The sequence below is a fragment of the Atractosteus spatula genome, chromosome 7 (genome assembly GCF_055471065.1).
Source record: "Atractosteus spatula isolate fAtrSpa1 chromosome 7, fAtrSpa1.hap1, whole genome shotgun sequence".
Classification (NCBI taxonomy): domain Eukaryota; kingdom Metazoa; phylum Chordata; class Actinopteri; order Semionotiformes; family Lepisosteidae; genus Atractosteus; species Atractosteus spatula.
Genome location: NC_142712.1, coordinates 7,378,379 through 7,394,869, shown reverse-complemented (window position 1 = coordinate 7,394,869; position 16,491 = coordinate 7,378,379). Strand labels below are relative to the sequence as shown.

The window sequence follows — 16,491 nt, the reverse complement described above, 5'->3', positions numbered from 1 at the left end:
AAAACCAAGGCCCAAATGCAAAGGACTTCAATGTATTCCAAAAAATCCCACACTAAGAATGAGAAGACTTTAACCACATAGCCTGAAAAGCGATTAGGCTTCTGTACTCGGTGTGATTCAAGTTCACACAAATTCTGAGGCTCTAACCGCTCGAAATCAGGATTTAGCTTGTGCCTGAAGCCTGACAGCAGACAGCCACTTGACGGCTGGGAAAAATTTAACATCGAACTAAATGACAGCATCCATCATTCACTGGCACTTTTTGAAGTGGAAAAGAAAGAAGCGGACAGGGGAAAGTCCATCTTTTGTAAACTGATGAAACGGATGTTTATATTTTTTTAAACCGATGTTTTCTCATATATCTGTTACTTCAGTATCTTGTCCTGCTGTGGCTCAGGTACAGTATTTATTTCAAATAATGTAATGATAATGTTAATAATAATGTTAATAATAATAATAATAATAATGATAATAATGTAATGATAATAATAATGTTAATAATAATAATAATGTGATAATGTGATAATAATGATAATAATAATGTTGATAATGATAATGTAATGATAATGTAATGTATTGGCTTTGGAATTCTTTGGAATAATGTGCTGGCCTGATATTATCGCAGCCTCTTTCATAAGAGAGCAAATGGGAATAAAGTATTTTTAGATGCCCCCTACAGATCTGCTATAACTCTGCTGCAATTGTTTTTGAAAAGCTTTCAATGACGTGCATGTGCACTGAAAAGGGCTTCTGTTAGTGCACGACTGGAAAAAAAAAAAGGAAGATTCCACAATTTCCAATTAGCAAACACTCATCTGCTAGAGCTTCAACATCACTCCTTGGCTCACTGTCCAGGAGAGATTGGAAGCAGGTTTCTCCCTGCAGGAGCGGCTGGAATGTAGCTCGTGGTAGTCACGTCATTCCTCAGCAGCACCTGCGCGTCCGTCAGGACACACTGAGCACACACCGAGATGGACAGGGTGTTGCCTTTTATCTGGAACGTATTCCCGTTTGTTTTCAGAGAATTCCAAAGCCAATCCCTCTTGGCTAACACTCCAGCTGAAAAGAAGGCAAAATTACAAGTAAACTAGGAAAAGAAATGAAACAACTTAAAAAGGGCAAACTGTTTAAGAAAGAAACAAGAAAAAAGTGCCTCAGGCACAAGCGTCATATTTTTCAGAACAGGAAAGACACCATTAGACGCTGTTAACGGTGACACGCAGCACATGGACACTGGTTAGAGAGGATTCTTAACAGGGTTTACTAATACAATACAATTTTATTTCCCTTGCTTTAAAGAAATATGAAACTATGGGACTAAACGTTATAAGCCCAGTCAGTTGAAATGTTCCCTGTTAGTCATGTGCAGTGACACCTCAGAAATCTCATTTAAAATTCCCTTTTTTATTTAATAGGACTCATCTATTCAGACATCTGTCTGACCACCATCAAGGATGAACACCGACAGGTGGTTTAAGGAAGTAGGCATACAGTACGTCCATTTTGAGTGTGTTCCTAAAATCGGTGTGCAATGATGGTGCAGTCAGCTAGCAGCCACAATCAAGAGACAAGGGTACTGAGATTCCTCCCCGCCCAGAGCTGACCTTGTGGGAACACTATCCTCTCCTCAGGCTGTCTATTATTAGCGGCTCCTGACCAAACAAAGGGCTAATACTCTGAACAAACAGGCAGCTCCCAGCCCAGCGCTGCCATCAATACGACCTGTCTTCACTGGCTCGCCCGCGCATCGCTTCCTGAAGCACATGATCACAAGACGTCTCGTGCTTTAACAGCTCCGAGATCTTCAGCCTCCACATTTTCAAACTAAAAAAAGACCACGTAAACCCGAAGCTGTAGTAGGAGGCAAAGGAGATAAACATCGAAGTACTCTCAGCAAATCACATCAGCAGGCCCTTTAAAATTTACCTTTTAAATTTAAAGCTTTACCGCATTTCCGCTAAGCCTCTTTCACTGACGAACTATGGAAAAGAACCGGGATGGGGGGCTTACAAAGAAAACCAGGTAACTGCTCACAGTGGTGTTGGTGGCGATCTTCCCACTGGACCAAACATTTCAAAAGAACGTACAGAGACATGAATCTGATTAATACTTGTCCTGCTTACTCACAGATGCCCTTGCAATGTTTGTAAGAGTAGGGTTATTAACCTGGGTGTCCTGACTTATATCCACTCTGGGCTCGCACGATTTCACACTTCTCTTCCTGATCTGTTCTGTTCTGGAGTGAGGATGCTGGCATGTCAGACACTATGGAGCCACTGCTGGACAGAGAGATTTCCATTCTATAAGTCAAGTGATACAGGCTGCACCAATTGAAGGAATCGGTGCACCTTTGCATAATGTTATTTAAAAGGCTTAAAAAAAACAAAAATGCATTTTTTCCCCTGATTTGCATTTGGATTTTAGGGCTACGTTTATTTACCATAAACTATCTACTTATTTCCTCTCCTCTTAAGAACTACAAGACCAAAAAAAAAATTAAATTACTGTAAAATGCCATGCAGAATAACTATTGAGGGTAATATATTGGAAACTGTCAGATAAAAAAAAATACCTTGGCCACATTAACAGATGAGAAAATAGACAAGAGTATATGTTTCAGCAATATTCCTACTGCTTAAGGTGTTAAAACCAGATAGTAGACGTATCACAATCAACAACCAATATTATGTTTTTTTCCATTTTCCATCATTTTGTGAATGACAAGAACCCCTTCTTAGGACAAGAGAAGTACAAACTCAAAACAACAGTATAAAAATGTCACTCCATAGCAACAGTTGCCATTAAGAGACTTTTTCATACATTTACATAGGAATGCGCTGTTAATTGCTGTTCCAAGCCAGATCAGTTATATCCATAAATTATTCGGTCTATATTTCACTTCCCGTTTTAGGTTATTAAAGGAAAAAAGACTGCACTTAACACAAGGGGCTATTATTACTGCTGCACTTATAGTTGGCAAAGAGGACTTCTCCCTCTCTTCCCACGGTTGGAAATATCACCTTTGGAATAAATGGTTTATAATAAAGGAAATGGTTATTAAAGTGGAGAGGTATGGCTTACTGATGAATCGCCAATGAAAACACTAAAGGAAAAATATACCATCCTCCAGGATGACTAAGAGCCCTCCGTCCCCGATGCTCTTGTAACCACGATCATTAGGATAGCCTGAATGAACCATGCTAGCGTGAAACGGAAAGGAGAAACTCATTATAAATGAATTGTAATTTCACAAATCCAGGCTTGCAGTAGCTCCGGTAATTATTTACACTGCAGACTCACAAATGCAGTTTTTGGTCACTGAATGTGTGATGCATGAGGGCTTTGGAACTCAATTTTTTTTAAAAAAAATGCTGTTTGGTGCATCATGGTTTTACAGCACATTGCACAGATTTCCTTTGCTATGCTCTCAGATGGTGTATACATTTACTGCGCAAGACGGTTACAGGACTCAGAAACGTTCATTCTCTAAAACAACAGCGCTTGAAGCTCTGCTACGCTCAAGAGTTCATTTAAAATACCCTATGCAGACTTGAAGTTTTATCAGACTTAAAGTAGTAAAAGCTCCGCATAACATTGTTTCACCTCTAACAGAGTCATCTTATGAATGTACCATAAAGGAACCAACCAATGTTCTATCTAATCTTAATAGTAGTCATACGTTGTGCAGAATACAATGTCCCATTTACGACTGTGTCTTCTGTAGCTTTAATCCTCAGCACTTTCAGATCTACTCAAAAGTGTTTTGGAGGACAGAAAGGTCTACAGTTCTCACCAGGATGGCAATGGTGAATTTCAGGACACTTAGAAACTGTGGGCATCCGTACCTTCACCTAAATTAAAGAAAGAGTTCAGACCGCAAGAAAAGGTGGCTTTTCAGTCAGTCCCTGACTTCTGCAAGGAAATTTTGTAAAGATATGTACGTCAAGCATAATAACGTTTAATCAGAACGTAAAACAGCAACGTGGGACATCTGGAAATTAACTGAATAATCAAGGGACATGAAATCAAACTGTAGACCTTTATTCCCCCTCCTCTTTCCCCCTTTCGTTAGCTTACAACCTTAATGACAACACTGTCAGTTTCAATCAATTCAGCTCAGGTCCAGAATCCATTTTTCAAACTTTATGACAGGTCTAATAGCTTCCACCTGTTTCTGGGATCCTGCCTGCTAACTGGCAAGTTCCCAGTACGATGCGGAGATGGAGACAAAGACCTCTATGAGGTGCAGCCCACTTCTACTGCTGTGAGGTCATTCAGGCATTAAATTAGTTCCAGCCCACTGGCCAGCCCCCCTGTACACCCGAGCTCCCATACTCCTTTTTCACTGCTTCCAGACAGCTAGACACTGTCACTTGTGAGACAGCAAAAGAAATGTTTACTCCCCACACTAAATATATTTAGCAAACCCTCAATCCTATCAGCCTATTCTCTTATCAGAGGGAGACTGACTGAGCCAGAGCCTGAATTTTTCTCTTCTTCCCCCTCCTTCTGCAAGACCAATAAGCTGGGCAGCCTAAGCTGAGTCTCCCCCGGACGGGAGTAAGAACCCACAGACCCCCTGGCCTCTGCCCACAGCACACCGGAAACGCCAGGCACATTACCCCTCGAGCAGGTCCATGGTGGTCGGCGTGACTTCGGCGTACAGCACGAGGTGACCCAGCGTGCCAGTCTGCAGGTTGCAGGCGTAGGTGTGGAAGCTGAACTGCTCCGAAGGCTCCGGCTCGGAAGGTTCTGTCACCAAGGTGATGAGGCCTTCAGTTTGTTCTGTCTGGGGGGCTGCTGTAGAAGCCACCTTCAGGGACACTTTGGGAGACTTCAGCACACCCTCCCTGTCCACCTTGGTCCACAGCCACTTCAGGAATCTGTCTCTGGAGTCCTGTTTAATAGAAGCAGCAACAAAAGCTGCACGTTACACATCACTCCCCATATCTCATTTTTTACTTACTGTGGTCTTCCTAAATCACTGATCATGAGCCTCTTCCTTGACTTACCCTTTAAGCAGAAGGATGAATAAACTGAATTTCTGTGAGCACAAAAAGGTTCAAGCCAAAACGTATTTCTTCAACTTGAATATTCAGCACACAAAAATTACCAATTCACTGCACTTATTTTTAGCTTCCTGTGGAAAGGTTAAATAAGATGTTTAAACCTAAAATATTCATCAAATCAAATTCCCTATGATATTTAAAAGTCCTAAATCTGCATTTAGAGCAGTTTAAGAGAAATTACTTCATTTCAAGCAGACTCGGATATCACTAAAACTACCGCATTTATTTTCATAAAGATCTGATCATGGACAAGCAGAAAATGCTCGAAAGATTGATTACAATATCCTTGATTAAGGCTCCTGTCGACTGGTCTGTGTTTATGAATAATTAAAATCTTTTGCAAATCACAGTCACCTGCAAGTCAGGCTACCTCTTACAGTCTCTCAGAGGTTTCTTGCAATAGAAAAAAACAGCATTTGATACATATCCAATTCAATTCTGTACAGCAATGATTTTACATATTGTCTGGCCTTGTTGAAAACAAGCAAAAAAAAATCATTTACTGAAAAAACTGTTTTCCAGATGTGCAAGTGACTTTTAAATATTGGTGTATACATACAAGTTGCAAACCATGTAACAGGTAAAAAACATTCTGACTTTTTGCTTTTTTTGTCTTATTTCCCCAACAAGTTAGACTGAATGGATATGCCAGAGTAAATCTGCTTGTTCTCATGCATATCCAGTTTAAATCTCCTGCACCAGCCTAGAAAGTTTGCACCTAGCAAACAATATTTTCAGTGGCTGAAATTTACACAGTACAGCACTGAGAATACCCAGGGTATATCGAACAGCAGTGGCATTTTTTGTTGAGTTTTCATAACATACAGCTAAAACTCTGTCAATACAAAGAAAATACACAGCACAACCGTCTGGGCAAAAAACCCACAAAAAGTTGCATTGCGTTAACAGGACACAACACTCAAGCTGTTCCCTGAACATAAATATAACCATGACAGGCCTGATAGCTGTGATGACTCACAGGACAAACTGTTGTAATATGCAAATCCAATGATCAGTCTATAAAATCGCCCTATGCAGTGGTCAAAGCAAAGAGTTTTCTGCATAGGCACACTTGTTTCTTACAAGGCTAATGCTATGTTGCACTTTAGAGCTGGCAGAATTTGGAGTCTCTGTGCAAGAGATCAGCACACATTTCCCTACTGCCATTCCATGACAGTATTTAGGCTTTTTCATCATAGATCATCTCATGCTAGCATTCTATGTTCTGTGGTAGAGCACCACTCCAATTTCCTCAGTTTGGATCTCAGCTTCTTCAAAAATAGGAATACACCTTATTTGAAAAAAACAAAGGTAACACCTTTGTAATGTGAATGTTAGATTCCAGCCTGGGGCTTTTACTCATGAAGAGCACAATTATTATACATATAATTACATATAAGATATAAGAAGGACTTCGCCATCTCAGCTTGATTAATTGATTAAATGATAACTTGTTCGGCCTGGTAACGTTAAGATATGATTTGAAAAAATTTTGAGTTATGCATGTTTCTTCCGAGTATGGGATACAAGCGAATCCGTCACTCGAAAGGGATGAGGCCTTCAGAAAAATGACTTTTTTGATGTTTGTCTTAGAGTGTTTGAGTGGATTTGTCGGCAGCCCCCACGCCTGTCTCCTGAAGGACACCAGAGAAGTCTTACCATGGACCAAGACAATGAATCAAACAGACCTCACCCGCCTCGCTGCTCTGGAGAAAACACAACCACAGTTCCACAGTGAATGCTGTGCTTAACCTTAGCAATTGAGAGAAGTCGCCTATAGGGATCATGTTAAATTAAGAACATCATTAGACAAGAGCAAGTCCATCACAGCTTCTGACTTTGGCCGTGCTACACTCCACCTGGCAAATTTCCATCACTTGAAAAGAACAGCAAAGTGCGTTAGCAAATTAAATTGGCCACTTAATGAAAGCACTGAATTAAGGAGGACCGAGCTGAACGACGGCAGTAAAATCCCCCTTTAAAGTTTGTGGAAATGTACTTTACCATTTTTATTGCTCCTGGAGAGAAAGCACAGCTGAGGAAAAAACACCGTAACGGCCACATGCCTACCGTCTTGAGGTCAATGTGGAAACAAACCGTTCTAAAAATACCAACAGGAAATTGGAAAATGAATTCATGTTTCATCTAGGAGAAAAAAAACTGCTCCACTTGTAGCTGCGGCACAGGTTTAACTTTTGCACCTGGGGATGAAACAGAATTCACACGGGTTTCACACGGCAGTAACATGGAGTAGCAGTTAGGGCTCCTCTGGACTCAGGACACAAGGATCAATGATTCTTACCAGTGGGAAGATCGACAGAAATGAACTTCACTCAGATTGGCCGGGTAAAAATGTGCAAATGGGTTTACAGGCCATCACTGTAAAAGCAAAGTTGTTTTCAAGTGACTCTGTCAAATTGAGGAACAACACAAAAATATGCCCTATATACTGTATGTAGCACTTTAATATGAGCAGTTGGGCTGTTTTTTGGGGGGATTGTACAAAATAGGAGTTTCTTTAAAGCCCTTGCTGAAAGGAACCAGGCATTAGAAAAACGCTCCCTACGCTGAGACACTGCTCCACAGTCCTTTCTTCAAACAGATGAGGAGGGGAAGGGGGAAGAAAAACCTTTTCAGTCACCATCTGGTACCCAAATTGTGTGATTAGCACCCACGGGTTTGTGAAAGGACATAGACGATAGCTTAATTAGTGGAAATCCATATTAGGGGACGCAGTGATAGTTAATCAATTAGAATCGCTTATCAGCATGCCTCAATTATCTGCTTTGTGCCCATTACAACGCAGTAATTAGGGTGGGAGGTGAGAGGGGAATCAGCCTCCTGAGACCAATTCAGATTCTGTTTACAAGCCTGTCTCTCTGCTTTCTCCTATATCCCAGGGAAGACAGCACTGAACCAGGAACGTCCAATCAAAGCACAAGCTGGAGACAAAAGATCAGGGTTTAAAGCCCTGTCATTTTTCTAAGCTTCACTTTAGCATTCTTTTACCATCTCAACACAGCCGCACAGAGCTGAAGGATTCGACGCAGGGCAATACACAAAATAGCCTAAATCCTTAAATACACTGGTGAAAAAAGAACAGAAGAGAGGCTGACTCACAGATATTTTCATTTAAACGTGAAAGATTCACGAGGCAAAATCACTCATCATACTTATATCTTCCAGTCTATTTTTTTTTGGGGCCCTGAATTTGTACAAAAGCCTTTACTCCTCAGAGATTCTGCACTAAAGTAATGCTATTCCCTTTCTGACTAGGTCTTTCTTCAAAACATTAACCAAAAAAAGACTAAAAAAAAAAGGATGGTGCTCTTTTGGGCGGAAACATTTGTGATTTTTCTTTTTATTCTCCGAAAACGGTGCGATCCGAAATGAGGCCACAGTGAGGCGGATGGGTCAGTAGCTTCCAGTTTCGGGACACAAAGCTGAGGGACGATACCCAAAGCGGCCGACAAACGTCTCTGGAAAGGCCAGCAGGCCCAGGATGAAAAACGAAAGTTGCGTCTTGATGAATTAGGAGCTTTGTGAGTGTTCCCTCTCTCTCTCTCTCTCCCTCCCATGCGCTCTCTGAACCAACGGAAAATCTGGCCCTCGGCAGACAAACTTTCTACTCTTCTGCTCCAGCAAGGTGCACAGAGCTCCTACTATTTGCTTTTCCCTGCAATTTGAACAAAAAAACAATCTGGAAGCAATCTCGCAGGCAGCTGCCCTCATCATCCACATGTTTGTTGTAACAGAGTGGCTGGGGCAGGGGTCAGATGTCAGCCCGAACTCAAAACAAACCTCATCATAATAATAATACAGTTTGGCTTTTGTGTCCGAGTGAAAGGCTAAGTGGATATATAAATGAGTAACTTAACTTGTCAAAATCACTCATGTGCCGTATCAGAAATTATCTCATAACAGCGCATGTGTGCTCAGCTTGTATTGGAAACTGCACGTTACACACACAGGACTTGAAACACAGCGCTTCTCTTTGCCCTCCATGCGTTATCTTAACCAAAATTAACAGCTTTTTTAACCTTTTTTTCCCCATTCATATTATATTCAGATCACTAACAATATACTTGCAAAGTTTTCAGGGACCTCTGATGAAATTTCCAAATCCCCTTTTGTAGCTCCCAGAGAGAGACCTACACAAACACTTTCACAAGCCTTTACAAATTGATCAACGCAGAATATCAGTTGCTTGCCATTACCTGTACATAATTAATGCGGATATTCACGCTGTTTGAAAATAGCTGTTTTCATTCGGGAGACACGACAGGGGCCTGTGATCCACGCTGTATATGCACATCAGTTGAAGAAGGCTGCCATCTAGCGGGGATATGTATACTGCAGCTGAACACTGCTCATTTTCCTGCCCCGTTTGTAGCAATGACACCTCATCGCTCTTCTTTCCTAACGATGTGACAGCTTGCCACTTTTTCCCACAAATAATAAATGTCAGCCAAAACGTGTCTGACTATGGCTTAGAGGGTTGTGCTTTTCTTCAGATGACTAAAACCAACAAATGTATAAACGTTGACCTCCTTAATCCAGATAGTGCTTTGAGCTTTGTCACTACACGCAAAACATCTGAGAACACATAGCTAGCATGCCATGCAGAAAATCGATTATTTTATTTGCTACACTGCCCTTTGCAACACTTCACAGATTTCTGTAGCTGTTAAGAGTACAGTAACACTAGAACATGGTGCAACAGGAGGTTGAGACACTGATTGATGTAGTCCAGTTAATTCTCTCTCGATATTTGCCCACAAAGCTAAACTGTACACCACATGCAGAAAGAAAAACAAAACAGCAGCTTGAGACTAGGAAACAACAGTCCAACTGCATGGCAGAGATTTAACTGTAACGGCCCAACTTCATTGAGATCCCACTCAAAAACTGATTAGCGCAGCATGCAAATTCCCTGCATAACTTTGGACACCACATCACCGGCAGGGGGGTTATCTGAATATCAATAAGTTGGGCCTCACAGACACACAATAGAGGAATTAACAACTGCCTGCAAAGCGCTGACTGACATCCACACTGGGCGATAATTCCAGGCTCCAGCAAACGTCTTCAGTCAAACCAGCTTTTACAAAACACATCATAATTATCCCTGCAAATATTTATCATGGAAGCCAATCAAGGAATCCATTCAGGCATGTTACACATATGGAAACCATTTGTTTTCCTAATATATGCAAATGTGTGTCAAAGTACTCAACCGACAGAAAATGTTGGATGTCCAGAAGGCACGGCAGTAAAAATGTTTGACTACGTTCGAATAAAAAGACCCAGGAGAAGTGTCTGTCTGTCAAGTGGGAAAAAATAAACTATACATCAGTTTCTTAAATCATAGGAATGCACTAAAAAAGCAAAGCATTTCAGTACAAAGATAAATGCACAAAAAATGTATCCAGGTTTTTCTTTTTACAGAGATCGTTTACAAATCCAAGTCCATGCAGAAAGGTGGGGGACCTCCTGAGAGACCCCAGATCCAGCTCAATCTGTCAGAGCCTGGGGGTCACAGGTGCAGCTCCTGCCTCTTCTGGCTTCACAGCTTTTTTGAAGAAAACATTCCTCCTAACATCGCTATGTGTCTCTAATAAAGGTCGCTGAACTAGATGAGCAGACACATGAGGAGGCTGGCAGCCTGGATACTGAGTTATTACACCAATATGCATCATCCAGGAGTGACAAGCGATATCACCAGGCTGGTGCAACTTCTGCTCTTCATTCAGGAATGACTTAAGTTAGATATGTGTGCATCTTTGATCTCAGCCCGAGAGTAATGCTAAAAAAACCTCTGATTCTTTTCCCAATCAAACCTCTGATAAACTGAATTTGAGCACAACCTTGAACCCAATTTAATCCTAACAGTAGCTGGCCCTTACTATAACATCAAACCTAACCTCAGGTCTAACACAACCCTAAATCCCAGCCCTAAACCTAGCTCAATGCACGTTTTTTTTCTTTGATGACCACAAGGGGGTGCCAGCTGCTTAGTCACAACCACGGCTCCATTTCACACCTCTGCTAGGACCCATCAGCTTTGTGAGTCTATGTTCTCAAGACAAGAGCAGATCAGGCAGGGTGAGAGTTAAGCGAGGGCCAGGAAATGATAAAGCCCACGCAAACAGATCGCCAGTTGTGCTCTGTCCTGACTGGAATCAACAACAACAACCTGGAATAAAAAAAAACATCTGCTTCAGACCAGAAGACCAGAAGATCCCCTGTCCAGGGAGAAGCTTTACTGCTCGAGACGATACAGTTCAAGAGAGAGAGCTGCCCACCTGAGAGGAGGAGAGGAGGTAGAGGGGGCTGGGAGGGGGCACTTGGCTCGGTTCACAGCTCAGTCCAAGAGAGCTCAAGATTTTGGACATCGCCTCGTAACGTTGGGCGTTGCTAACTTTCAGCTCATCGAAGTCCTCGGGGTTCTGCACGTCCCCTGAGTCAGGCGGGGTCTCCAGACGAACCTGCGCCGCAGAGGGGGAAAGAGAGAGGGGAGGGAGGCCGGGCTGTGTTTCCTAACCTGACCCTCTGTCTTTGTGCAGTCAGAAACCCACCGCCAGTCACCTCATACCGCTAACATACACTCATATATTCACCTACAGACGCTGCACTGCTTCGCTAATCCATTTGTTGAGCTAACGAAGAAGCGTTTCTCATATTACAGGTGTGCACGTTATAAATCTTTACCGAGAACAGATTACTGCTTTATTGTTACGACAGATCATCATGTATAAGAGACTGGAAAAAACAAATAATAATGTGTGGTGGTCTGTGAAACATTAGGAATTCACAAAGGGGTCTGAATACTCAAAAAGGTTGTGAATTGCTGAATTAGAGGCTTATTCTTAACCCCCCTCATTATTAATCTCTCTCAGTATCCTACAGTGCACATAACGCAATGGAACCCAAGAGAGAGATTGTTACCACATCATTAGTTCAGAGTATTGTGAGCAACATGCTGGTTGAAAACTGCTGAAAAAGAAATAGGATGGTTCAGATGACAGAATGTGCCATTTAAATTTAGGAATTTCATTCAGAAATTCAGATTTGAAGTCCTGAAAAAGAATAACCTTGAACTGCAGAGACTTTCCAGTCTTACAAATCAAATATTTCTGGCTTGTCTGTAACCATTTTGCTCCTTTGTGTCCTCAAAGGCAGGAGTGCCGTGTCCGGTAGGAGCGTGTGTGCCCTGCTCGCCGCAGCTCATACCTGGCACAGAACAGCTCGGCCTCCCCGGTCTCCACGCGCGAGCCTCACCACCACCACGTCCTTGTCCTGACCGCTCAGCTGCCCCCACAGCTCCACCTGGCCGTCCGTCTCGGCGTCGCGCTCCCTCACGAACACGCCCCCGCTGGCCATCACGCTCAGCTCCAGCTCCGGTTCCGGTTCCGGCTCGGGCCCGGGCTCGCCGGCCCGGCCGAACCTGAGCCTGTGGACCCGGTTCCTCAAGGCGGCCTTGGGGGCAACGGCCAGGCCTCCGAAGCAGAAGGGGGAGGACAGGCCGAGGAGCCTGCCGCCCAGCGAGAGGTAGGAGAGGAAGCGCTGGCGGAGCTCGGGGGCCAGCGGCTCGTCCGAAGCCAGCACCACCAGCCGGGCGCTCTCCAGCCAGGGCTGGCCCAGCACCTGCTCGTGCCTCAGCTGGTACACCACGTAGCTGTCCGCGTCCAGGCACTCCGCCAGCAGGGCTCTCACTCGCCGGTACCGGGCCTCGGACTCTGCCGGCTCCTGGCCGGTGTACACCAGCACGTTGGGGGGCTTGCCTGTGACACTGGCTCTCCTGGACTGGCTGCAGGAACGCTCGCCCTCCTCCTCCTCCTCCTCGCTGGCTGAGCCCATGTAGTCATCAGGCAGGTCAGGGATGTTCTCCGCAGAGGCAAACTTCACCGACTCGATGGTACAGCTCTCCAGCTCCAGGCACTCATGGCAGCTGGAGAGATGCAGGTGATGCTCCTCTTTGTGATGGTCCTTCACACCGTTCGCCTCCTTTTTATCCATCTCTGCCTCCTCCTCCTGTTCTCTGCCCCCCGTTGCCCCCTTCTCCCTCTGAACGGTCTCCGAGCTTTGCTGCCCGTCTCCGTCGGGGTGAGATCGTTGCTGGACCGCACCTCCACGATCGCCCCCACGCCCGCTTGCTGCCTCAGCCACAGGCCCCACGCCAGGAGACTCCTGCGGCCCTGATAGCTGCGATTGCTTGTCACTAGCCACTTGCCTCTTTTCAATGAGCTCCCTGAGGGCAGATTCCTGGAGTAGCACAGCTGGGGGAACAGAGGGAGCAGAGAGGGGAACTGAAACAGTCATACAGCCAGCAGTGTGGAGCAGCAGGTAGGGATCTGGGCTCATAGCTGTAAGGTGGAAGGTTCAACTGCCCAGGCAGAGCATTAGTAAGATGCAATGAATGGGTACAAATTCTAATTTGCCCTGGATAAAAGCATCAACCATATAATTTAATCCATGCACAGATATGCCATGATTAATTAGACATACAAGAAATATGCAGGGTGTTAAGACCTGTAAAGATTATCCTAACAATACAGGGAAAAAAAGCACTCACGTTCTTATCTGTACAAACACTTCAAGGTAGGACAAAAGTCTACTGCACTGCAGACTTGAAAAGCTCCTTTCCCACACGTAATCACTGAGATCTCCATTTGTACAATCCGAAGCAATCAGGTCAAACAATCTTTGCTCCCCCCCCCCCCAACTCACAGACTATTTTGTCCGGCACCAGCCCGTTGTCCATCTGAAGCCTGTCCTCCATGAAAGCCACTCCGAGCTGGCTGAAGTCCTCCACGCTGGCCTCTGCAATGGCCTTGAAAGGCTGGCCAGGGCTGCAGGCCAGAGGCAAGCAGTGATCTGACCACTTCAGTATCTGGAAATCAAAGACAAAACCTCCCAATTCGTGTTTGTGTCCACCCCGAAGAACGAGAACGCTTCAAGGTTAGAGGAGCCTGGCTGGCTATCTTGATTCTCCGAAAAACAGAAGGCAGGAGCAAAATAAGATATTCAGCAAAATAAAAAGGCAAACGCAGTTCAATTGTGGACTAAACTGTCAGTTTTCTCTCCTCATGTTTGGTGCATTTTTATTATATATTATTTTATGACCTTAATAAAATAAAACTTGTTAATATTAATTGACCATTATCGGCACACTTCAGTCCTTGTGCCCTAAGAGTCTAATGACATATCCCACTACCGATAAAGACGGAAACATTCTGAAGCCTTCTTGAGTGCTTCTGTCAGTGAGGCAACAAGCAGGGTGCCCCTTGTTTTGACTCAGGCCTCCCGGGGCAAGAGAGAAACAATGTGGATCCCAAATTGACAGGTAAGCCCCCTCTCCATTTCCTGTCCTGCTGTAACCACAGGACTCTTGCTCATTACATTCGGTTCACCAAGATCAGCTAATGCCTTTCAAAAAGCTTCCTGAGTGACAGGAACTGAGCTCTCGCCTCTCGGATATGATATGCTGCTCCTTTAAGCATGACTTCCCAAAAATATGCCGAAAGCTTTCTCTTTTCAAAGGCTTTCAATAGTCGGAGGCACCCTTCGACATTGACCAGGTTTCCCCGACTTGAGACGGCCACACCCAGCCTTCCAGGAGACAAAAGGAAAAACAAAACTCGGGCCACGGGCTGGCTAGCCGTCCCAGGGGCTCCGAGAATCAGACAAAGAGCGGCGGCTCAGGTTTCTGAGTGCAGGAGACAGCTCCGCAAATAAGTGCATCCTCCGTGGCTGAGCATGTCAAAACCTCACACTGTCTCCGACAGAGGGGGGGGGGGGGGGGAAGAGGCAAGCTTATCAAAGCTGGAGTGCAGGGGGATTGAGACAAGTGAGATGCAGGACACCACCGTGGATAAAGATAACCGAGAGGGCCGCTGCCAATTTCTCCCCTCCCCCAAGAGCTCCTATAGCGGTATGGGTGGAAAAGAAGCAGATTTCTCCATCAGTGTAGAAAGATCAAAGGGTAAAGACACCAACCACTTCCTGATTGATCAGCAGTAGCATGACATTTCAATCTTAACCACCAGCGACCCGTTTATCTGGGCCCTCTGAAACACTGGCCTACAGGGCTGTCCATCCTGCTGTGCTATCAGGAACCAGTGAGTGGAGTTACAATAGACTGTCCAGATCTTCACCCAAGTCCCTTAGAAGTCTAATTCACAGACAGATCTATCTTCAAGTGACTAGAAATGCAAAATCAGCTGAGCAAGGGAGTGAAAGTCTACGACGACCTTTTCGGTTGTTTTGGGAGGCAAATGAGCACAACCTAATTACAGACTCCAACAAAAAGCATAGGCCTGCACACTTTTTAAGCATTTAATAAACACCCCCGTGTGAACAGAAAAAGAGGACAGTGCTGAAAAGGCAGAGGGTGGAGTGGGAAACTGTTTCAAGACTAAAAAAAGAACAGAACAGCTTCTGAAAAAAACGAGATGTATTCGGAATGAATCAACAGTTTGACTTCTCAGATTGAGGAGCTGATAACTCTATGCACAATCTTTGTCAATACGTATTGTTTCTTTCATAAATAAACCTGAGGAACTTTGCAGTTCATTTACTGCAAAGGAGCAGCATCACTATTGAACATTAATGCTTAGGTCACTACCTGGAGAAAAAGTGCGTTCAGGCGGCCTTTTTATCATTGGAAGTTTATTGCATTACTGGGCAGACTGACCTTTCTCCTTGACGTGGGCAGTGAGTTTAAGGCCAGTTCTTGATCAGACGAAGCCTCTATCACAAAGGCAATGTTCTTGGCTCTTGAAACAGACTCCAGATAAACTAGAGGAGATCCTGGCAACACAGTCCACTTGCTGAGATCATCACAGGGCTGTAAATGCAAACCAAGCGTTCAGGATAACAGAGCTATTCCACATACAAATAGTGCTGTATTGTCAGCATTGGTTTCATGAGAAAACAGCACACTATTTTATTAATTGTAAATGCCGGGAATGTAGTAAGAAATCGGATAATTTTTTATTAATGTCACATTCCATTTAATCAAAACAGTCCTTCTTACAGTATTCATCAGGAATTATTGAAGTATCAAGCTATTTTTACCCTAATGGACTTCAAACCTCTCCACCTATAGCAGACCCTCTTCATCCAACACTGAACTCTGGCACCAGCCTGGCTGACTCATTGGCCACTACGCAGCATGCAGGGAGAAGGGTTAAAATGCTTCACCAGGCAAATTCAGGGGAGTAATTCAACTCTGCCAGACTGTTCAAGCCCACAGAGTAATTTAGCCAAGACAATGCAGACAGCACCCCTACTCTTGAGCAAGTGCTCCAGACCTAGTTTAAAATCTTACTGAGAGCACACATACTCCTTGTCTGACTCCCAGAGACACTAACATCCTTCATATATCTCCTGCAATAAGGTGCATCTGAAACTCTGTACA

General features: G+C 44.1%; 1 protein-coding gene across 4 annotated transcripts in view; it reads right to left on the bottom strand.

Moving 5' to 3' along the window:
* Nucleotides 1-16,491, bottom strand: part of hlcs (holocarboxylase synthetase (biotin-(proprionyl-CoA-carboxylase (ATP-hydrolysing)) ligase)) — a 39,138-nt gene that overhangs the window by 21,224 nt on the left and 1,423 nt on the right. For all 4 annotated transcript variants that reach the window (XM_088921511.1, XM_088921508.1, XM_088921512.1 and 1 more), the window contains exons 2-6: nucleotides 15,766-15,918; nucleotides 13,800-13,962; nucleotides 12,303-13,348; nucleotides 11,375-11,557; nucleotides 4,623-4,897 (exon numbers count right to left, since the gene is read on the bottom strand). In XM_088921511.1, coding sequence (XP_088777637.1) covers nucleotides 4,623-4,897; nucleotides 11,375-11,557; nucleotides 12,303-13,348; nucleotides 13,800-13,851 — 1,556 coding nt within the window. In that variant the 5' untranslated portion in view covers nucleotides 13,852-13,962; nucleotides 15,766-15,918. The remainder of the gene's footprint in view (nucleotides 1-4,622; nucleotides 4,898-11,374; nucleotides 11,558-12,302; nucleotides 13,349-13,799; nucleotides 13,963-15,765; nucleotides 15,919-16,491) is intronic.